General features: G+C 38.7%; 1 protein-coding gene across 4 annotated transcripts in view; it reads right to left on the bottom strand.

The window, feature by feature from the left end:
* The window catches only part of LOC110443089 (E3 ubiquitin-protein ligase PDZRN3-like), a 192,046-nt gene that overhangs the window by 111,337 nt on the left and 55,850 nt on the right, over positions 1 to 24,859 (bottom strand). Inside the window, exon 1 of one of the 4 annotated variants that reach the window (XM_021487081.1) lies at positions 8,364 to 8,548. The exons of the other annotated variants lie outside the window; for them this stretch is intronic. Within the exon in view, the coding sequence (XP_021342756.1) occupies positions 8,364 to 8,375 (12 nt within the window). The 5' untranslated portion in view covers positions 8,376 to 8,548. Of the gene's footprint in view, positions 1 to 8,363; positions 8,549 to 24,859 lie in introns of those variants that run through there. 4 annotated transcript variants of the gene reach the window in all.

Below are 24,859 nucleotides of genomic sequence, written 5' to 3'. Positions count from 1 at the left end.
AGGGTCTATTGAAGGCGCTGGGATGGCATTGTAGCAGGAGGGTCTATTGAAGGCGCTGGGATGGCATTGTAGCAGGAGGGTCTATTGGAGGCGATTGGATGTTATTGTAGATTGTAGCAGTAGGTCTATTGGAGGCGATGGGAGGGCATTGTAGCAGTAGGGTCTATTGGAGGAGAAGGGATGGCATTGTAGCAGTAGGGTCTATGGAGGCGATGGGATGGCATTGTAGCAGTCGGGTCTATTGGAGGCGATGGGATGCCATTGTAGCAGTAGGGTCTATTGGAGGAGAAGGGATGGCATTGTAGCAGTAGGGTCTATTGAAGGCAATGGGATGGCATTGTAGCAGTAGGTCTATTGGAGGCGATGGGAGGGCATTGTAGCAGTAGGGTCTATTGAAGGCGCTGGGATGGCATTTTAGCAGTAGGGTCTATTGGAGGCGATCGGATGGCATTGTAGCACTAGGGTCTATTGGAGGCGATGGGATGTCATTGTAGCAGTAGGGTCTATTGGAGGAGAAGGGATGGCATTGTAGCAGTAGGGTCTATTGAAGGCAATGGGATGGCATTGTAGCAGTAGGTCTATTGGAGGCGATGGGAGGGCATTGTAGCAGTAGGGTCTATTGGAGGAGAAGGGATGGCATTGTAGCAGTAGGGTCTATTGGGGGCGATGGGATGGCATTGTAGCAGTAGGGTCTATTGGGGGCGATGGGATGGCATTGTAGCAGTAGGGTCTTTTGGAGGCGATGGGATGGCATTGTAGCGATAGGGTCTATGGAGGCTATGGGATGGCATTGTAGCAGTAGGGTCTATGGAAGCGATGGGATGGCATTGTAGCAGTAGGGCCTATTGGAGGAGATGGGATGGCATTGTAGCAGTAGGGCTATGGAGGCAATGGGATGGCATTGTAGCAGGAGGGTCTATTGAAGGCGCTGGGATGGCATTTTAGCAGTAGGGTCTATTGGAGGAGATGGGATGGCATTGTAGCAGTAGGGTCTATTGAAGGCGCTGGGATGGCATTGTAGCAGTAGGGTCTATTGGAGGCGATTGGATGTTATTGTAGCAGTAGGGTCTATTAAAGGCAATGGGATGGCATTGTAGCAGAAGGGTCTATTGGAGGCGATGGGATGGCATTGTAGCAGTAGGGGCTATTGAAGGCGCTGGGATGGCATTGTAGCGGTAGGGTCTATTGGAGGCGATTGGATGGTATTGTAGCAGTAGGGTCTATTGGAGTCGATGAGATGGCATTGTAGCAGAAGGGCTATGGAGGCGATGGGATGGCATTGTACCAGTAGGGACTATTGGAGGCGATGGAATGGCATTGTAGCAGTAGGGTCTATTGGGGGCGATGGGATGGCATTGTAGCAGTAGGGTCTATTGGAGGCGATGAGATGGCATTGTAGCAGAAGGTCTATGGAGGCGATGGGATGGCATTGTACCAGTAGGGTCTATTGGAGGCGATGGAATGGCATTGTATCGGTAGGGCCTATGGAGACGATGATGGTTCCCTTAAGACATTTTGCTGGGACATTTAAGGCTACATGCTACCTTAATGTTACACCAGTGTTACTAGTTACCTCCAAAAGATTATCTTAAAGAATAATTATTTACAAAGATGAGCACTAAATGCTTAATGAAACCACACAGAAACCAATCTCTTAATTATAATTTAATTAATTCAAATTAAGAATCATTTATATCATTTGTGATGCTGTTATTGAAGCAAATGATATTATTAAAATTCAAGAGATTATATTGATATGCATAATCATTATTAATCACACAAATTGTAACAGAGCAGACATTTTACTTACAGACCTTTGCCATGACAACCGCCGAGACAGCGCACCGCCATTTGAATGTGATGCAATCATGGAGGAAGGCCTACCTAATTACACAATAGATGTGCCGCATGGCCATTTTGCCTCTACACACGCTTCACGTGCCCGAGGTAACATTTACGATCATGTCATGTGCCTCAGATCCCAAACTAAGCATGCAAAATTCACAAACAGATGTTTGAATAAATATTGGATGAGTTTTAACACCGCCGGATGTAAAAATACATGTCTCCGAGATAGATGGTCACATGATAAGCCTCTACTATTGTTGTCATTATTTTCGGGGACAACACAAGAGAATTGCTCGGTAAAAGCATGTGGTCACAATCTGGACAAAATGATAATGATCGTTCACAGTCACAGTATACATCTGGAGTTCAAAAACGCTGGGTAACATGTGCACATCTGTAATGTAAACTAGGTAATTATCTTTTGTTGCATCCTCTTTAGGTTTGCTAGCGGCCTCTACGACACTGTTCACTGTAATTAGGCAAGTAAGAGTTCTGGTCTCATTGTTTGTCTGCATTGAGGGTTCTCTCAGGAAACACACGTGCATCATACACCTTACTGGCTCAAAATAAAGAGCTACGGTATGCGTTTTTTAATTTGCCCTACTAGCTGTTTAGATGTAGGTTAAAGGATAGGAGAAGGGAGTACTATGGCCAGGTGTCGAGGTGATGTAGATGTTATTGGCTTCACTACCTGGAAACTTTCATTTCATTTAAAGACAGAAAAAAAGTTCTGGTGATGATTGACTGATCCTCATTGTAGGAGAAGAGGAAAAATAATGTCATTATCTATATTTCAGGAATATTAATCATTAGAACACAGGCAATGAAAAGATGAAGCAACAGAGAATTTTCCTACTAATTTTCCATTATATATATTACTCCTATGTCCCAATGCCTTTGTATAGTTTTCAAAAGTTCCACAAGTAATATAAACTTTGCTGAAATGTATCTATCAGATTCAAATATCTTTTAATGCAACATGTGGCGCCACAGAACTGTTTATATGTGATAAAGCCTGCATTTTTTTATGCACAGAACTTCACTCAATCTAGGTTGGTTATTTGACACTTCCTGCAACTCAAACAAACATCTAAGCGATGAAGATTTGATGGAAATCATGTTTCCATAGTAATACCTTGACAACAACAATGAGAGGAACAAAATCCAATGTTCAAAAGATTCTATTGCCTGCCTTTTGATTTTGTCATAAGCATTTGCGGACACAAAGATCAAACAGTGTTAAAATCTCCCAATAATTACAGCGGAGTAGATTGTAATTGTTTCAGAGCCAGACTGTTAAGTGTGATATCAGCAGCTCTTTGAACACTTTCCAAGATGTGTCCTAGATAATTATACCAAGACTGATATAGGTCGAAAGTGAAGTATGAAATATGTTTCCACAATCAGGAGACAAACCAATGCTTGTGTATGACGAATGTGAGTAATTACAATGGGGCCTGGCTTTTGATCTATGAATGTTGATGAAATCAAACATACACCTCTGACACGATGTATCCATGTCTGGTTCAACTTTACGACCCGTTGTCATCAGTAGAACAGAGAAATGGTGATCTGTGCTGACAAAACACCGTAATCAAGTGACATTTTAAAGTAACCTCAATGTAGGCAACAGCTAAATGACTATAGCATGCATTAAAAAATACACAATATTACAATAATCAATAAAAGCGTGTTGGTACGTGAGTCATAACCGACGATTTCACTGATTGGGTCCTTTGATCCAAAACTTTCACATTTTTCCTCCATCAAAAACAAGCTGTATCCCTTCAGCAAACTGCTGGTCCAACGGGCATTAGTTAATGGATAGAAAGTGGATAAATCCTGTATAGTGTTACTAAACTTTCGTTAAAAAATAGGGCCAGGTTAAGTATGACACAGGAGAGCAGTGTACTGCGATCAGTACGATCATAGCTGACGGTATTCTGACGCAGGGCTTGGGTAAAAGCATGCTGTAACGGAGTCTGATGTGCAATGCCCTAAAGGGATATGATTATCACCTAGCACCGATCACCAGTAACAAGTGTCGTTCACACGACTTTACAAATTCCTGTATCAAGCCACATCTGAAATACCAGGAGGGATGGACATGGGTTCAATGGCACTCGGAAACCATTCTCTTGTGTAGTTAACAACTGATTTTTACTTTGTAGTAGTCGAACACGCACGCTTTATCAGAATTACAACTTGGAATGAACAGCTATAAAATACTGTATTTCAATAGAAATTCATGCCAGGCAGACACTATGTATTAGGAATACTGACATTCTCAAGGCTGTAGGCTCACTTAGGACCAAGGGTAAATATGATTTCTATACATGACAGCGAGACACACAATCAACTATACCTAAAATGATGGCAGTAGAACAGAATGACAATACTCCATTATAACTGTATCCAGTTAATATTCCCACAGCACAAGTTAACAGCATCAATCTTCACACCCAAGTACTCATAAACGTTCAAACTCAAACATTGACAATATTTTACAAATAGAATTGATATTTTCATTTTTTTCACATTTACCATATGATTTATTGTATACCCTGTAAATTGAGTCTAGCAAATTCCTGAAACTACTGCAAAAACATGGGGACTTCAACCAATCAAATTGAAGAATGTATAGAGTGTCGGGCTTTAGTTCCTACAAACCTGGTTTTTTACCTGCCGAAGTTTCCTGACAGAGTTACTATAAATTACTACCTGTATTATTACAGGTCCATTCTCTCAAAAAGTATAGCATTTCAAGAAATTTATTTCCAAATAAATCTGGTATCAAAACATAAGGATTTTCTAGAGAAAGTCTGGACCAAAGACAGCAGGTGAAAATAGCAGTGCATCTAGGTTATAATAGCAAATAAAACACATTAAATTTATTATACCTGTATGGCAATCAAAGAGAATGTACAAACACAGAGGCTGTTCAATGGGTCTCCAGTGACTCAAGGTGTAGACTTTTCTCTGCTAATCGACAAAAAAGAAGTAGCATTTATCTCAATAAATAGACTTAAAAACAATAAAATGCTCTGAATACTGCCTGGAGAGTGTTTATTTCAGCAGGACGTTGTACAAAATTGCTCCCCGAGTCCTCGTTTTCACAGCCCGATCAACATGTGATGTATACATAGACTTGTCCCCAGTACAACAATATCTCTGCCCTATACCTTTTGATACCTCATCGGTGCCATTGGTTAAGAGATACCCCCAGCAAATTAACACTCTGCCAGAAAAGAACATTCGCACTGATTAATGCCCGCCATTCCGCAAGGTTTAAACCTTAACTTTGTATCTGTCTCATTCATAGTTGTGCAAGCGTTTGCATCAGGCTTGATCCATTACAGAGGCGATGGGAGTCGCAGTCTTGATTCCTCGCAGAGATCAATCTTTATTAACGGATCTCGTGTACACATCACTCATCCTCATTACAGACCTGGCTTTAATAGATATTGATACCAAACCTCAGCCCCAATGACAACCTGTGTGTTCATAAACCTCACCACTATCACCATGGACACAACATTCGGACCATCTTCTGTCATCAAAAACCAATCTGTTGCTTTACCATTAGATTCCTCCTGTGTTGATACTATGTGAGGAATGAGTCCACGAGAACATCACTCCCAGAACAATTAAGGTCATTCAAAATAATTTAGTTTTATAGATATTTTGGTCAAAACCGAAATTGGTATTTTGCTTTAGAGTGGGTTTTTTTAAATAAAAGTTCCAGTACAATATGTTCTGGTATAGTAACAGAAAAACTAAAGTTTCACATATAGAGTCCAGGCTATGTAAGGTTTGGCAGAATTATTGTACAACAAAAATGTCACACTTTCTACAGAAATGAAATGTCACGTTTGTTAAATGTTCAATCCTTGAGCTCATTTTATTTGAAATGTGTGTGGTCCTGGTATTAATGTCGCTCTCTGAAATCTAGTCCTCATCCGAACCTTACAAAAAATCCATCTACATTGTTCAACCCTGTGCCTCATGTAATAGGAGCAATGGAATCCAATGACAGGAATTTGATGGTATGATGTGCTGACATCACAATTTCTGAGTGAACCTTTCTCTATAATTATCTTACATTTCAATGTCAAACTGTAAAAGAGAGGTATCTAATATGGGAAAATGATCTTTGACCTTGACTGGGAAACTATGACCTTGGTCAATATTAGATCTAAACTGAACCTTGTCTTGTATGAGCCACTGTAAAGCAGCATCGTACTGGTAATTAATTCTGAACCAATTACATAATCCTTATATATTTTGATGCCCAGAACAGTCTTTAGAACCTTTAGTGTTTTAAAACCCAGAAAGCCCAAACATCTTTTCTAGACACAAAGACATTTTACAGTACAGATAGTGACACTTCATTGGTTTCCAAATAAAACAAAACCAAAGATTAAAGCAATAAATTTTCCAAATTTTTGAGAGCACTTTATCACAAGGTTACTATACATATAGCTCTGTCCCAAAATAAAATATATAGAAGCCAGTTTACTCCTAAGGCTTGACAAGAGGAACCCCTGATAAGGAAATAATGTTCTTATGTTAAAGGTTGCAAGCAAAATCACTGATTTTAGTGACAAAGTTCCTCATCAGAAATCTCCAGCAATGTAACTTATATGATAGATATTATGAATTTCTATCCCAGGTCAAGGTCACCAGAGAATATCTAGGCCACATGTTCAGCAGTGACCCTTACTCTCTGGCATTTTCTATTTTGCATCAACAATCAAAACCTGCATCTGAATCATTGCTCCTTTGAACTTTGTCAATATCTTGTTGTAATTCTAATCACCTGCTCCACCTCTACCCCTAATCTCCACCTCACATGGCCCCAAGTCTCTCTCCTGTCACAACTTTGTTTCTAAAACTAATAACAAATGTCTTTTGTACAGTTTTAGTGTAAGAATTAACTGCTGATGACAAATTTAGACGACAGCTATGGCTTTAGGCTTGGTTACCATTACATCATACTAGTTACAGCAGTAATCTAACAAAGATATATCACATAGCCAGAATCCCTTCTCAAGTGTTAACCCAGAAATCATCATACTAGTTACAGCAGTAATCTAACAAAGATATATCACATAGCCATAATCCCTTCTCAAGTGTTAACCCAGAAATCATCATACATTCAAAAAGGTTCAAGACAATTACGTCAAATATACTGAAAGTTTACGTAAAAGTGTTCATGCCACCATTTTAGAAATTTTGGATTTTTCATGTAATTTTTCTCTAACAACTTTCTTCATATATATTTTGGAAAACCTTATGTTAATATTAATTGTGTGGCAACTGATTTACAATAATAATTAATTTTTGGACTTCCAGCGTTTCATGGAGGACTGCTAACTTCTATGCGAGTTTTTGTATTCGTTTATTAATGAAACGGCCGTTTTACCCTAGAAATAAACCAACGCCTTACAAATACATGGTAGAGCGAACAAACCTTACAACATGTGAAACCCTTCTGAAAAAATCTGAGTCATGTGTGTGTTTGATTGTCATGGTTAATCCAGGCTTGACAGTTATATGTTGTGGTGTCCTTCGTTAATGGAACTGGGTGTATGAGAGTCATTGAGGTTTTTATAACATCAACAACGACTTCAGATGATGATCTAATTTTATTGTGAATTCCAAGAGCAACAAGCTTCCTTACGGAGGCGATGTGATGTCATAAAGCACAAAATGGTGGGGGACAACAGCATGCGTTGTCATGACATCAGATATAATGTACATCACTATATCTCCTTTCCATTACTTTTTCCAATTACTTCCCGAAAGACCCTGTTATATCAGAAAGTATCAGGCATCTAATCCACCTCCATGCAAAAAACATATACGCAAGTACGAAGAAACACATTCTCCGTGGTGTCTGAAATAGATTACACAACAGAACGGGGAATCTCCATTTCAAATAGAGGATGAAGTCTGGTCTATCTATCCCGAGGAGACGTATCCAATATGTGGTCCCTAACGCCGCCCGGATATCTACGTAACACCACTAGGATATAACCAATATGAGCAGTGCCATGGTATTACTTAGGAATGAATACGGCAATGAGCATGGTAATGCTATCTTATAAGGAAACGTACATAAACATATTTGCAGAAAAAAAAGAAAAAAAATTCTGTAACAGCCAAGTTCTGTTTTTCCATGTAGAAAAGGATATTGAATGAATACACAGATTTTACATAATCTGAAACTTCTCTAAATAGTCTACTAACCACCAATTTGCCTCTAATTATATCATAACTTAAAACGAAAAATCAAAAACTTTAATTTCAAAATATGACCAACCAAATGGATGAAAACAAGTAAAGTGTAAGGATGGTCCGAACTCTTTCAGTAAACAAGCTAGAACTTCTACCTTATTTAGCTATAAGCTATTGGTACAAAAAAAATCTTTGAAACCCAAAAGAATTGTAATTAAAATGAAAACAACAAATGACTTTTTATCTAATTATTGAATAAAGATTCCATCCCTTACCTTAGAAGCCATCAATTGGTCAAGCCCCAGGTGGCACACTGCTGGTTACGCCTCAGGCATGCTGCACATTGAGTCCAAAATAGCCAACTGACCAATGACATGTGTTTACCTAGTTCCAATGTGCGACCTGTCACATGTACATGGCTGCCACACTGTCGCTAGTGCTAGACCACATGGTAACTACCACCTATAAGTCTGTAGCGACACTGGACTGGCGTAGGAGCCCCGCTGCCCCTCGTCACAACAAGGCTACTACAGGCCACAGCTTACAGAATATATTATTACATTTAATATCACTTGTAAGGGTTTTCTCTGTCCTCGATAACCAATCGCTCTTTGCTACATTGTTTTTTATGCCCACAGTATAGCTATAGATCGCAGCACCATAAGATGTCAAGATCACCACAGAGACGACCTTACACGATCGGCATTCGGCAGTTTGTGTTGTTGAAACAAGGTAAATAAAGCAAGACTACTGTGATTTTGTTTCTTTTTTTCCCATTAAATGATATAAATCATTCATCTAGAATTGATCCTAATACAATCAATACTTAGTTTTCTGAGCCATGTGTGTTGTACAGAGTCAATTCTCCGTTATCAATGATCGCCGGACCGTGACAGCCTCGCTGTTTCTCACCTGAGGCAGAATGCATTTGCGAGCCCTACAGGTGAATAATTGGAAATTGGAATCAAAGAAAATGAAAGGCATCATTAAGGTGTGATTGTTTGAGGGCAGAACTATATTGGCCGAGTCAATATGTACGGAAAGGACGGTCTCTGGCGAGCAAATATTGAGAAACTGTTTGACAGTTGTAATAGTGACCCAGGAAATGGATGACTATTAAATCCCAACAATACACACAAACCGAAACATCATTGACAACTTGCTCTGTTTAATAATCAGTTTTCCATTAAGTAGAGGCCAGACATTAACAAACAGAAGGTCAGACTGTCGTTCTGGAGTTGTATCAAGTCACATTCATGATTGTTGTACAGCCATAATTAACTGGGCCGAACCGTGAGTGTGCGGACCTAACCATCGGTGTCCGATGTCCCGAGAACAATGTACACATATAGCATTATGACTGTTAATGGTAAGTTCAAATATGTTACCACAGGTGACTCAAGATTCAATCAATGCCCTCGTACCAATTTAGTATCATCAATTAGTGGCCCTACGACATTTGTACTACTGTAGTCTCAGTGACTAATGTACTGTTATTTATGTCCTACTACAATGATACTGCTGATCGGTCGACACAGGTAACAACTCATCGCATCGACCGAAATGACGCACAACAATTTTGAAACAAACGAACATTGCAATTATACCAGAAAGTCTGTTAAATTCAGAAATAACTTCTAAAGCCATATTATGACACTTCCGCAAAGTTTCATGAAAATAATCTACACAATGACACACACCTGATTTTAAGCTCCATAGTACAACTCTGTACACACTAAACAGCTACAAGTCTTTATTTGTTAATATCTGTACAGCTACAGGTACCGCTTGTCACAATAGAAAAACAATCTTTGTTACTTTGTGACTGAACCTACAGCTTTTTGATTCCCAATGTGATCTGGTTTTATAAATTTTATAAATTTCATTTACAGAAATGCACTTAACATTTCAGATAAAATCTGAATCTATCATCAATTCTTTATTACTAATCAAAACTTTAAACTTTAAACGTTTTTTTGTTTAGTACACCATCACACACAATTGAGTTTCAATGAGTAAGGATGCTATATAAGTCTATGACATGGAGAGTCATAAAATAACATTTAAACCTAGGACTCAAAGGTTGAGCGATATTGAGTAAGGATATTAAGTCTCCGACTCACAGGTCGTAGAAGATTTACGACCTTACATATGACTGGGAGCTACACTGAGCATGGATGGCTAGCCTCTGACTGCAGGGTGATAGAACATTAACACTAATGCATTTTTGTACTTATCCATCCATTAATTATTGCCAATATTGTTCATATCAGAAATCATTTTATTGAATTTTAACATGTCCAAAGGTCACATGAAATGACCTTGAAAGATCCCCCATAAGTTGATGGTTTAGTTTAGCCGGTCCCGACCCGATTGCTAATATATACATAGGTCTAATAGTGTGTCAGGATGTTACATCTAATGTAGGTCTTATGTTGATCTGACTTTGATAAACACAATAAATTCACCAGGTACATTTGTCATCAGGTAAGTAACACAGGTAAGTAGTATCTACATGACGTGGCATTTCACATTCAGCAAAATTATTTAAATCTTACCAAATGATTTTTTTCAGAGTTTTAGGTAAAACTGATTTAAAATCAGTGATGTTTCCAGGGAGAACTTCAGACTATCTGGAGGAAATGGAACCAGGGATAAAGAAGGACAAATGGAAAGTAGGGAAATGAGGACGGATGAGAAATGGGGCAACTAGTCAATAATGTCTCTATTTTAAATGATTGGTCTTGTACACAATCATTCCTAATACCTAGATCCTTTGTCCTTTTTCAATCCCCAAATCATATTTACACGAGAGGGGAGACTGTAATTCTATTTTCCTGACCATGATGGATGGGCGCATGGACCAGATCAAAATAAACAGTGCTGTGGTGTTCCTCGTCACTGTACGTACAATTGGGGGTACAATAGCGCCCAATATCGATAACCCACTCACAGGTCAAGGCTTACAACCCAATAGACAACATTTCCTCCCTAAATCCACACATTCCTCATTGTGGCACTTCATCTCTATAGAACGGCTATGGATAGAAGCCAATGGCTCTGATTGGATCTCATCAGCAGATCAAAGCCAGGACAACAGTCCATTCACAAAGAAATCATTTTGCTACGGTTACATGATGGTTTATGATGGATAGCAGCAGTATGTTCACGGTTCCTAATCTATCTATCTCAATAACTGGTGTTATTGTAAGGCTCTGGTCAGCCATCTCCTCCTCACCGTAAACCAGGCCTTGTTTGTTTGATCACCAACAAAAAACATCCAATACCCATCCCCTGGGTAAAACAGATCAATTATTATGTATTGCCAATCGGTAATTATCTATGGCCGAGGTAGAGAGTTTCAATGGGTCCAGATGAACCATAGAATTTAGTCTGGTGTGAATTCGCTCAAGCATGAAAATGTTTCACACGCCATGGAAGTGGTAGAATTACCATAACAGAAGGACGAATTACCATAACAGAAGGACGAATTCACTCATTCATAACCACACAAATGGCATTCTGGTTCTTGCATTAAAAATCACTCCCGTTGGCTACAAAAACAATTACATTGTAAAGAGTTACGCAGCATACACCATTTCATATTTAACAATTACACACCCTCCTCCCCTTGATTCATTAGTGGACTAGCCATGATCATTGGACAGGCCAGTCTATGTCTGATTTTAGGGGCTGTCCAGGAACAAGCTTAGACTATTTGGATTTTAATTTCAACCTTCACTGGGGACAATACATGAAATCAAGAGGATCCAGTGAAACTTCTAAAACATTACTAATGCAGAGGTGTTATCATACACGTGGCGTTAAGTAACCGTCAAAACATTTGTACTTCTGTCTCTTTTCTAATAGGTTTCAAAATGTATGCAGCTTTCTGTTTATATCCTTTTCCAATTGATCAAGAGATTTTCAAGACACCCATGTTAAGAGACGAAAAGCTTTCTCCGACAACAGATGTTTATAAATTAAGATAGAGTACTGATAAGTGCTGAAATAGCTAACAATAGCACTATTTCGTCATATTTGCAGACCAATTTAAAAACGTACCATGCAGGCTAGCTGTATTGTCTGATTAACTCAGTGTTAATGTCAAACAGGACCAGACGTTAGTTCAGCTATCTGGACACACAAAAAATGAATTGTGGAAATATCACAAAGATAAATGCATGTATATTAAAATGAGTTGATAAAGTCACCTCTATGTTGTGAGGCAGCCCACTCCTTATCAACAATTACTCAACTTGCTTGGGACGGATGTGCCGTTGATAAGGAAGACTTCCACAACAATTGTTCCTGAGAAAAAACACAAGGCAGTGGCAGCCACACTGCAAAACTGGACAGTACACCATTGATCTTCTGTATACGAGATTTATTGAGCATTTATAATAGATAATAAGACAGGGAATAAATTGCTGTTAATCCCTAGTTTAGTACTGCCAGCATCAATGAGGAGGAGGTGGGGGAAGGGGAGGGCACAGGGAGTCATACATGAAGGAGAAAAACACACAGAAAATTGATTCTTTTTCAAATCTAGAACTTGTAGAAGATTATGATTGTGGGGTAGGCGAGATGGAAGTGGTTAATTTATTGAATCTGTCGTACCATTGCGTTGAACATATTACAGCTTCAGAACAATATATATAACACAAAGATACAAAGGATGCGGATCCGGATGGCGCAGCAAGACTTCCTGTCTTATATTGACGCCTAATGAAGGAAACAGTAAAGTGGTGATGTTGCTATTTCTAGCACACGTCCACCCCCACTGACATTTCATGTAAGACCATCACCACGGCGACAATACTGACAACAACAGATGAAGGTGGCAATAAAATGCCACACATTATACAAGAATTGCTGTTTTCAGAACTACCAAGAGTCCATTTTTTATAATATCACTCTTTAGGCTGAGTATGTTTTGCCTGTAAACTTAATTCTTTTTTATCCTGTCTCACTGAACTGTTGAAAGTCCTTGGAATTGTTGTTTCGCATAAAAAGACTTTGGTATTGTAAAGTGAAAATTATTATTCATTTGTTGAAATTTTTACTCTATGAAATATACATAAGATATGTCAAACACTTGAAAGAGAGATAAAAATGCAAATACAGACTTAATACATTAAAATTTACGAAGTAAGATAATTATATTAGCAGTGACGTGTTGATATGTTTCATTTATAATCCACTGTAAACCAGCTATTTTAGCAGTGGATTGTGTACTTATACAATTATACTTCACCTGTGTAAAAGCATGTCTGATTGGCTGATATTGATCACATGACGGGACAATAAAACGTCATGTCGCCCCGACAGGCTCGAGATTTCGTGATCATATTTCCCTAATAAGGAGCGTCTCTAATAAAATATGAAAAGCCACCATAACAAGGTTATGAGTGACTGAAGCAGATGACAAAAATGCCGCGCCAACCTAATCATCTTTTAAATTGGATTATTGTTTATTTTTGGCATAATAATATATTTACTGCCCTTGCGGTAGAGAAACACAATTCTTTGTAAACCAGTAAGTTTGGCAGTGTCGTGTGTAATTGTTCTATTAAACAATCAAATCTCCATTAAAATTCCATGGAACATTTATTAACTTATTACTGAGTACAATTTCATTACAATATGCATCATATATCACAGAACACTTTAAACGGCTATTAGTGCAGACAACTGCCGTGAGAACTTTTTCTTACATGAACACATACACTAATAGACTTTTAATACAAAAATTAAAATAGGATAAGATTAACAATCAAAATATGACAGTCGTTACTCCTGCACTGCTATTTTTTAAATTCCAGATTGATCGAGTTTAGATGTGCAGTTTGACTGTAGTCTATATGGTGGGAAAATCTACCTCCAGATATCAATCTCACCAATACACAGCACAGCCCGAGCAGGCACCTCGTAATAGGTGAGTAATTTCTGCCTCTGAAGAATGGAAAGTGGCTTGGGAATAAAGGTGTGTGACTTTCCCACCGGAGCCGTAACACGTTACGAGAGTTGTAACGCATTACGTTAAACAAAACTAGACTATCATTAAAAAGCCTAGATCTGTGACAGAGGAGATTAAAAATGTCAAACATTTATGTAACAGAGACTGACAATCATCGGTGGATGACTGTTGACTAAATCATCTGTTAGCTGGAAGAACAAAGTACACACTTACTTTTTACCTGGACTGTCTAATCAGACCTGTACATGGCCCTAATGGGGAAAATAAAATTAAAACTCAAATATTTCTATTGATAAAAAGCTGAATTAAAAATGTAGGAATGAACTAAACAGTTTAATCCAGGATGATAAAGAATGGAATCTGAAGCGATTTTATGAATGGTTCAAATTACACCTAAACGGAACATCTTACAAATGTTTTAAGTCATACCTAAACATAAATCGTATTTCATTTAATTTCTACATCTGCATGACAGTGCAAATAAAGAGCGGGTAACGTATGGAGAATGGGTGTACTCCTGGTTGTGTACCTCGGCAGGGACTCCCAGCTCAAGTGTCTGCTCAGCTGGACAACCATTGTACAGACGGTCTACGTGGGAACATTGTCATCGGGTACCATTGTCACAGCAGAATGTTCAGATCTACCCTGGACAGCCGACAGAAAACATACCCACATGGTTCTTCTTGTGAAAAAAACATCTCTAGTACTATGTAAACAGAGTTTTATTAAAAAAGCAAAGTGTGACACAGTTTTGTCTATTTACACCCCACTTTTACACATACTGAGGGTTAAATCAAACAGAAGGATGGGGGGAAACTTCTTTTAACTGTTTTGGTAATTTCAATCTATTTGGGATTTCAGTTGATCTGCTATGTTGTTATGTTAATCGTGTCTGATTTTAAGTAAAATGCTATGAATAGCAACAAAGCCTTTGATCTAATCTGTAACAATAAAATCAGGTTTTTTCTTCTTTAGAATGATGCTAATTTTGTTTTCAATAAATTAAAACATCTACTCCTCCTCAGCCACAAGACCGCCATTGACGATTCTCAATTCATGGTTTGTGGTATCCAACAATCTACTGGGAAATCCAGATAAAAGACCCTGCCGTACTCATAAATCCATCTTTTTTTCAAATTAGCAACCGTTTCTTAAGCTTAATAGAACATTTTAAAATTGATTCTAGGACATTAAGGTCATAAATCTGCTTTCTTTTTCCAATTAAATCCCCAGTTTAAGTTTGAGCTGTTTTGCCTCTTTGGCTAATGTGATTCTTATCCTTCTCATCTAACAAAACCAATGTAGATCTATAAAACTCTGACCCAAGGTAGACGCAGCACTACCACCAACAATAGGGCCAGGTAAAAGCAACCCTATTTTGAACAATGTACAATTCTTCTGAAACTGATAAAGCCTACTTATGTATCGACCCTGCATCAGACTTATACCGCTGACATTAGACTGGGCAGACTAGTACAACGACTGACCACAGTGTCCTGTGGTGTGTGTGGTCCAGCAACTGACCACAGTAAATCATTGCTTAACCACTAAATTGACCCTTTAACGGCCTAAATGTTGTGGTCAACCACACATAAATTAATGTCCTGGATAGGAGTTTTTGTTGAATATACAGAGTTTTGTGTGTGGAAACCATGGGAAAGACATACAGAACTACGGCAACTCTGTCAACACAGTGAAACCTGACACGACCCAGACAGACCTCCGACACTTTGATGATTTCACAGGTCCTGCTATGTACACGGACCAAATCTGGCAAAGACAAAACGTAGTCAACAGGTTCATACCCCAATGAATTCATCAACAACGACATCAAGGAGATAATTGGTAGAGGGATGGAGGATATATCAACAGCTTTCTCTCCAATCTTAAACGGCATCTCCTGCAAGGTTTTTTTCATCTCAAGTCATCTATTTGCTTTTCAATCATTATCCCAATCTCCAACAACAGGACTGTTATGGTGACCCAAAATGAAGGGTCAAGGTGCCAGGGTCAACTTGGTAAAAATTAAGTTTCAGGTTCAAGTGTTAGGGCAACTTTGGTTAAAATACCGGGGCAAAGATCAAGGTTCATATGGTAACACATTCTGTTCGAATTGAAATAATTTTATTCAAACTTCTGTTAAAAAAATAGAAGTAACCTCTTTATAATTGATACCCTTTAACCTTTAGATCAGCTGGATGAATATACAAACAATTTCTGTCTAGAAGCAACAGCTACATATTGATCTGAAAGTCATAAAAATACCATTGTCAAGACAAGGACTTTAGCATTGACTTCCTATTAACAGACTTGTATAGTCTAACCTAACAACTAGTGTTGTAACCTTAAGTCTGCCCTCCAGTATCATTGGTCGGCAATATACACAAAATATAGCTCTAATAATGATATCTTTTATGTGACACAAGATTCACGTCAAATACATCAACATGAAACACAGATAAAAACAATATTCCTGGCTATACCCACAATACTCCTGGCCACACCGACAATATACTCCTGGCTAATGGCTCTTCGATCAGATTTCCTTACTGTATATACTTTATTTTTTATATGGTACAGCTTTATTATATTAGCAATATTCAATAACTGTCGTTACGAATACAAGTAGATATCAACTACACTAACAGTACTGATTATCCTCTATTGCTGTGGTCCGCAATTACCGTGGTTACGAGGAGCAACGCACAATCTCATGTGTCATCTAACGGAACAAACTAGAATGTTCTTTGGAGGTTATGAAATAAACACAGATAAAGTCAACATTTTACACAAGTTACACTCCATTGCAATAAAGCTTCAGTAAATTTCATTTTGTTGAGTTGTTGCTTTTGAGATTACGGCAATACATTGCCGATGACATCAACATTCTCTAACAGACATCTGCTGTTAAACCTTGTAGAAACCAATACCATTAGCGTAAACATGGAATACCATGGGGCCAACCTGTGGCACTGATTCCCCTGGAACAACGTCTCAGAGGACTGATGTAGGGTTGGCAGAAAGGCCACCGAAGCGTCGCTCAGGGATACATGTTATCCAAAATCAGGGACCATCAAGATCGTTTTGTTATATGTATTTGTAAGGAATCAATACTGAAATTGTGATGGTAGCAAGGAGTCTGGTATCAGAGACAAACAATGGCCCTAGGCAAATAAAAACCATCCAATTCCCATGAAATATGGAGATAAAAGAGCAGTCTTACATTTATTTCATATGTAATACAGCCCTGTTTTACACAGTAAAGTACAACGTCATTCGTTTTGCGTAAGAACTTATTGCTTTTCTTCTTCCAAAGATTCCAGCGAAACAGATGTGTTTGTAACAGTTTACATCATACCAACCTATCCATATCAGACAGAGAGATCCTCCCTGCTATTTTCTTATTCATCATCATGAATGATCTTTAAAATTTTGAAAAACAGTCTGGAAAAATCAGACCAATTCTGATGCTTTTTTTGTAGTCGAGAGGGAGAGTGTCTGGCCGGAGCCAAAAGCTTGGGAAAAAATGACGCTCTGTCACTCCATTCTGACCTTATGTGACGATACATCTCCTCCGCTTATGAGAGTCCTGGCTCACTGCCAGATATTCCTGACATTCCTGTACATGATTTGTATGAATATCAATCCAGAAAAATATATTCATTACACAAGAACTGATGCTTTATAACTAAGAAAATGAATTATTGCAATCTATTGTTTTTTTCCAGAAGGTAAGATATTGAAGCGATGGGCATACATCCCTTAGATTTGTTTAGAACTTTGTTTAAAGTTTAATGGAAAGGCACAGTTTTTGCTGTTTTGTAAATATCACTCATTTTTATTTTTGAGAAGAGCAGCCAGAAACCTTCCAGACCCATTTTTCTGATGAAAAGTCAAGTAGTTTCTAAGGAGGCTATTTATCAATTGAAAACCATTTGGATAGAGAATCCATCTTTTGTATCAATTTATCACAGTGAAGGGTGTTAATGTTTGGGAAGTGTGTTTCGCCTCCTCTTCAGGTCAATGTTTACCCGAGGTTTCACACCAGATTTGGCCCCACTAACCATGTCAGAGTAACCCCCCAGTGTAGGCCTATAACCCCTCATTAAAACCTCATCCCCCACCATCTGTTTACAGGTGATAGATGTATTTACCATAAACACCAAGTCACATTTGCACACCCTATCAAAATGAAAAATATTTCTCTGGGATTTAATTGGCAGTAAGAAATGAAGGCGATACTGATCTCCTTCTGATTTCTATGGTAGTTATAAGATTGATGGTAGGTAGTATCTGGTGATTAATACCCAGTTACAATACCAGAATCTCCTGGTACATGTTTTCTTTTACCTGTCAATAAATAATTAGTCAAAACTCAAGGTGTGAACTGTCATTAGATTCTTAGTTTTCCCACAAATTACAAAAAATATAAAAAATCTATCTATAAAGTTTGACACTGACCTGACTCTTTCCACTACCCCGTACTGGGCCAATGAAATGAGCAAGTGAACAATACCCAAAATATTGCTATTTTTTGTCAAAGAAATTACCAGTTGTTACATTTCTTGTCAAAGTGATGGATCATAGAGTGGATAAAAAAAGGTTTGGTAATTCTATTGTGCAACAAATGTTTGGTACTGGATTGATGAGTTGCTTTACTAGCCATGAGTAAGGTGGTGCCGAAATGTTCAACCGTAGTGTTCATAGGCAATCTTCACAACTGCAGATTTTCTGCCAGTTGTGTATATGAAGTCAATATATGGAAGTGTCCAGACTAAGCCACACAACCTTGGAGATGTAAACATAGGCACATTCAGTCATTATTCTGACCAAATGCTGCAGTTCCTTTGAATCAATTGATTTGTCAGGCAAGTTTTTACAATATTGGCGATTAGCAATCGGGTCGGAGATTCCCTCCTCCGCCCCAAACTGGTTGATTGATTACAGAACAGTGGTAAGAGAGACGGAAGCCCACTTGATGGTGTCAGGCTAGGCACCCGAAAGTACACAAATACACTGATTACTTCTCTTGACTTTGGAGCTCAACTTTGCCAGCTCATAATGTAGAGTATCAGGAAGAATCGGCCAGACAACGGCTCAAGCTCGGGCCTCCTGAACTCTTCACTGATGTCAAGACAAGGTCTCCGGCCCAACATGGACAGATGGCAACCAGAGCATGGCTTTAGGATTAAGGGCATTGCTTTAAAATGGAAAGCTGAGTTGAAATGAAGGACATTACTTTGAGATTAAAGACACTACATGCAAGGAAACGTAAAGAACACTGCTTAGATATTACAGACATCACTTAGAGATAACAGATACTGCTGGTGTTTATAGATTAAAGACACTGCAAGGAGACTAAGGTCACAAGAGTAGAGATTGCAGACACTGCTATAGTGTTTAAAGATTAAGGAAACTGCTTAGAGATTTAGGACGATGCTTAGAGAGTATAAGGCCATTTCTTCAAGATTCAAATAATGCTTAGAGAGTAAGGATGTTGCTTAAAGATTAAGACAATGCTAAAAGAGCATAAGGCCATCTCTTAAAGATTAAGACAATGCTTAGAGTATAAGGATGTTGCTTAAAGATTAAAACAATGCTTAGAGAGTAAGGACATCACTTAAAGATTAAAACAATGCTTAGAGATTAATGACGTTGCTTAAAGATTAAAACAAAGCTTAGAGAGTAAGGACATCACATAAAGATTAAGATAATGCTTAGAGACTAAGGATGTTGCTTAAAGATTAAAACAATGCTTAGAGAGTAAGGATGTTGCTTAAAGATTAAAACAATGCTTAGAGAGTAAGGACATCACTTAAAGATTAAAACAATGCTTAGAGAGTAAGGATGTTGCTTAAAGATTAAGATAATGCTTAGAGAGTAAGGATATCACTTAAAGATTAAAACAATGCTTAGAGAGTAAGGACATCACTTAAAGATTAAGATAATGCTTAGAGATTAAGGATGTTGCTTAAAGATTAAGATAATTACCCTGAGGTAAAGTACTTCACCTTGAAATTGAGTATATTACTTTGAGGTTGAGAGGAGGACATTAATTTGAGGTTGAAGATGAAACTTTGAAACACAGGCTTAGTTTTTTTCAGATAGAGAATATTGCCTTGAGAAAGAGAACTCTGTTCTTTATTAAATATCATTGAATTGAAATAGTGGACTTCAGTATGTCGGTATTGCTTTGAATATGAAGAGTTCTAAACAGAAGAAACTGAACATATATCAGTAATGAATTCCTGCAGGTGGCTGCCAGGTTTAAGGCAGTCAGAACGCATCCCTACTGTTTCCCCAGACACAAACAAACAAATATCGCATCCTTATCTTAAGGCACTAATTAAAAAAATATCTCATATTCATAGCAAATGAAATAGAAATGAATATATGGAAACACCTGCACAGGTATGCCAGTTGCCATGGTGCCTGGTGATCAGGGATCAATGAGAGATGGAAGTCTGTGAGTGATTCATTCCCCTACAACATACCTTACAGCCTCGAGTATCGAGTATCGCATGTTCTCATGCAATTTAACCTTATCACTGACGAGATACAGTCCAGAAAAATTGACTTCTATACCTATTTAGCGAGCACTACTGAAAAGATTGCGATCAGCGGTAGTGACATCCAGTGGAAATCTCCAGTGGTTGATAGACAGGTAATCAAGTTACCGATTAAGGCTGTATAAACCGGGAAAGAAAACAGTGACATATTTACAGATATCCAGACAAACTAAATTCACAAGATTCAACTTACTGTGACTTTCTTTGTCAATCAAGGAAATAAAATAAAAAGATTTTTGTTCTCCTAGTATTACAAGGAATGCAGAAAACAAAAATTGCAAAAACTAATTGAACACTATATCACTGTTTGCCAATATCCAAATAGACGAAGCATTAAAATTACAGGAAAATTCAACTGTGACATTTGTTTGCCAATATCCCAAGAAATGAAGCTTTACAATTACGGCTAATTCAATTCATTTGTAGCATTATAGGACAGGATTTAGTAAATCAAGAAAAAATGTGATGTCTCCATTTCCTAACCGAAGATGCAATAATTGGGGTAGGGAGAGGAATACCGATAGTTTCTGGTGCAATTTTCATCCTGTAATGACAGTAATTCTCCGACCTCTGTTTCACAATTCCTACAACCCCTGCATCAGTTGTCAGTCAGTGTGGGACCGAGTATGTTATCAGAACTTCGGAGCAGGCTTAACACCTTATTTTCCTGCCTAATTGGACTTCTTAACTTCCACAAAATGAACCAAATTAATGGATATACCCTAGTGAAAACCTCCGGATTGTAAATCGGAAATCTATAGGAACACCAAATGTCACTTCCCCACTATGTAGAGACTTATGACCAATCATACCGATCCTAAGAGTTGTTTAAACTTCAATATGCCGATGGGACCACAATATGCTTTCTACAATAGGCTGTATAGCTTGCCTCTCGGGAACTGTTGAGGCAAATGATGTTAGGACTAATGGAAACCAAGTGGATATATTCCAACCCAGTTTGTGTGAGGTAATTGTGGAGCAGCTCCTTACTACACCTAACTCTGTCACAGGAATCAGCTCTGTCAGACTCGGACAAATACAACCCGAAACGTTACTAATCAAAATCTATTGCATAAAAAAATCATTTCCGAACTCCACACTGGTTGAACACTAACAAGGGGGCCAAGCTATCACTGGCATCACAACCTGCAGGAAACACACCAAACATTCACAATGCAAAATTGATGAGAATCTTGAATTTTACTGTGAGTATATATATATAAGGCTGTCAGGAGAATGGTCATCAAATATGTAGCCAATTACAGAACACTTATAGTGATGGATTACAGTCATTAGGTAACACTACAGGTAGACAAAACTAGGTGTACATGATCAAAGTTGTCCCGGGGGGTCTAACCACAGCAGTCTTGGGGGTCCGTTCACACCAGTCCCTGGGGTCTAATCACAGCAGTCCCAAGGGGTCTAACCACAGCAGTCCTTGGGGTCCATCCACACCAGTCCCGGGGGTCTAACCACAGCAGTCCCGGGGGGTCTAACCACAGCAGTCCCTGGGGTCTAATCACAGCATTCCCGGGGGGTCTAACCACAGCAGTCCTGGGGGTCCATTCACACCAGTCCCTGGGGTCTAATAACAGCATTCCCGGGGGGTCTAACCACAGCAGTCCTGGGGGTCCATCCACACCAGTCCCGGGGGTCTAACCACAGCAATCCCCAGGAGTCTAATCATAGCAGTCCTGAGGGTCCATTCACACCAGTCCCTGGAGTCTAATCACACCAGTCCTTGGGGTTCATTCTTGCCAGCCAGGGGGTCTAACCACAGCAGTCCTGGGGGTCTAACCACAGCAATCACGGGGTTCTAACCACAGCAGTCCTGTGGGTCCATTTATGCCAATCCTTGGGGTCCATTCACACCAGTCGCCGGTTCTATTTACACCAGTCCCCGGGTCCATTCACACCAGTCCCCGGGTCTATTTACACCAGTACTGGGGGTTAAGATTTATTTACAGTGGTCCAGAGGTTTAATTCACTGCTGTACCAGAGGGCACTTGGGGGTCTAATTCACTGCTGTACCAGAGGTCACTTGGGGGTCTTATTCACTGCTGTACCAGAGATCATTTGGGGGTTTAATTCACTGCCGTACCAGAGGTCACTTGGGGGTTTAACTCACTGCTGTACCAGAGATCACTAGGGGGTCTTATTCACTGCTGTACCAGAGGTCACGTGGGGGTCTAATTCACTGTTGTACCAGAGGTCACTGGGGGGTCTTATTCACTGCTGTACCAGAGATCACTGGGGGGTCTAACTTACTGCTGTACCAGAGATCACTTTGGGGTCTAATTCACTGCTGTACCAGAGGTCACTTGGGGGTCTAATTCACTGCTGTACCAGAAGTCACTTGGGGGTCTTATTCACTGCTGTACCAGAGGTGACTTTGGGGTTTAATTCACTGCGTTACCAGAGGTCACTTGGGGATCTAATTCACTGCTGTACCAGAGGTCACTTGGGGGTCTAATTCACTGCTGTACCAGAGGTCACTGCGTTCTAATTTCAACATTCTTGAAATTCCAGAAAATTAGAAACAAAAGTCCAGAGATTTTTCAGAAAGGAATTCATTTTTGGATCAGTTAGCCATAAAACACTCAAAAGTACACTTAAGAATTAGGTGTCACCTAGAGTATTTATTTTAGTACAGATGTTTCACCAAAGAAGCTCCCAGCGAGCATCACCTACTATAATCCACACACCATACCTGGACATCCCATCCAAATTATCACCTATAACTAGGTCTCCTCCTCCTGGACTTTATTTGATGCCCTTTTTATGGCTAGAGTTATGCACCACAAAGTTCCCGTGGAGAGAAAACCGCTTCAAATTTGTGAAGTTTTTCCTGATAATGTGTGTTTTAGTTTCCAACTGATTCATTAAACCTCCACTTCTAGACTATCAGTGAAATAACTTGTACACGTACGAGGTATTGTTGATGACATTGGAGTTGGGTTTTATTGTTTTAATGGTCTGAAGACGCAACTCATCTCCAAATGATCACAGCACCCGTCTGCTGGAGAGGGTGATACCGAGGAGGTTTATGGCTTACAAGCTTTCTTCAATGCCAACTAGAAAATCAATGGTTTGAATAGAGAGTACAAGTTTATGTAATACTGCGCCAATTAATCTCCAAACAACACAGCACTGCTTGATGTACTGCTTGTACAATTAAATCTCAAACCAAGATCACACGGACTTTTATCGCTGTTCACTTGAAGCTCCAAGTCAATCAGAACCAATATTGTTTTTTCCAAAAGTCATTTTTTAAAAACAAGTCTCTTTTACATATATATATTAGCCGCTGCTATAAACAATACATAAAGATTTTTTTCATAAACATTTGATTTTTTTTTCCAAATTCAAAAGAAATGAGAAACCTGTTTTGTATACAAAGTTATTTCCACTGATGTTGATATGAAAAAAAAATATCAAAATGCTGTTTATCTAATTCAGAGATATTAATACCACTTTAAAAAAAAATAGACAGCATATGTGAAATCTCTAAACTTGTGAGTTAAACCAGATGTGACACATCTGAAGAAGTATATTCAACCAAATAATTCGACAGTATCAAATAACAGAGTCTATGTAACAACTCGAAATATATCATAAAAAGTTGGATGTGCATATGGCCCTGTCGAACTAGACATAGCCTACATATGCTGACCTGGACAGTTATCTCCCCTGATAAGGTTTTGTATCACTGTTGGTACACCACTAGTAAGTCTATCTAACATCCGACTCTGGAGCATTTCAATATGCTCAGGAATTTTTTAATTTTAATGCATTGAAAAATATTTTTGGAGAACATCTAGAATAATACGGCAAGGTTGATAGACCAGTTGTGTGTGCCGTCTACCTACAGATGTTACTCATCAAACACTTCACATCAAAGACCGATCCTACTGATCATAGTCAGGCCTTTACAAACATAAACCTCAGCCATTGCTACCTATAGTCATAAAGATAAAACTGGGCCAGGAGCGGCTGATAAACGGAGTTTATTCCCCTTGTTGTTATAAACAGATGACAGAGTATATTCCCCTTGTTGTTATTTAAGGAATGATTTTTATTTTTTCAACATTTATGAGGTCATAACAACAATGGGTTTATGGACATATTGAATGAATCGCGTTAGCGATTCATGTAAAATATGTCCAAAAACCCATTGTTGTTATGACCTCATAAATGTTGAAAAAATAAATATCATTCCTTA

Source organism: Mizuhopecten yessoensis, unplaced genomic scaffold, assembly GCF_002113885.1.
Source record: "Mizuhopecten yessoensis strain PY_sf001 unplaced genomic scaffold, ASM211388v2 scaffold716325, whole genome shotgun sequence".
Lineage (NCBI taxonomy): Eukaryota > Metazoa > Mollusca > Bivalvia > Pectinida > Pectinidae > Mizuhopecten > Mizuhopecten yessoensis.
Note: the sequence above shows the minus strand (reverse complement) of the source record. Positions and strands in the feature narration are given on the sequence as shown.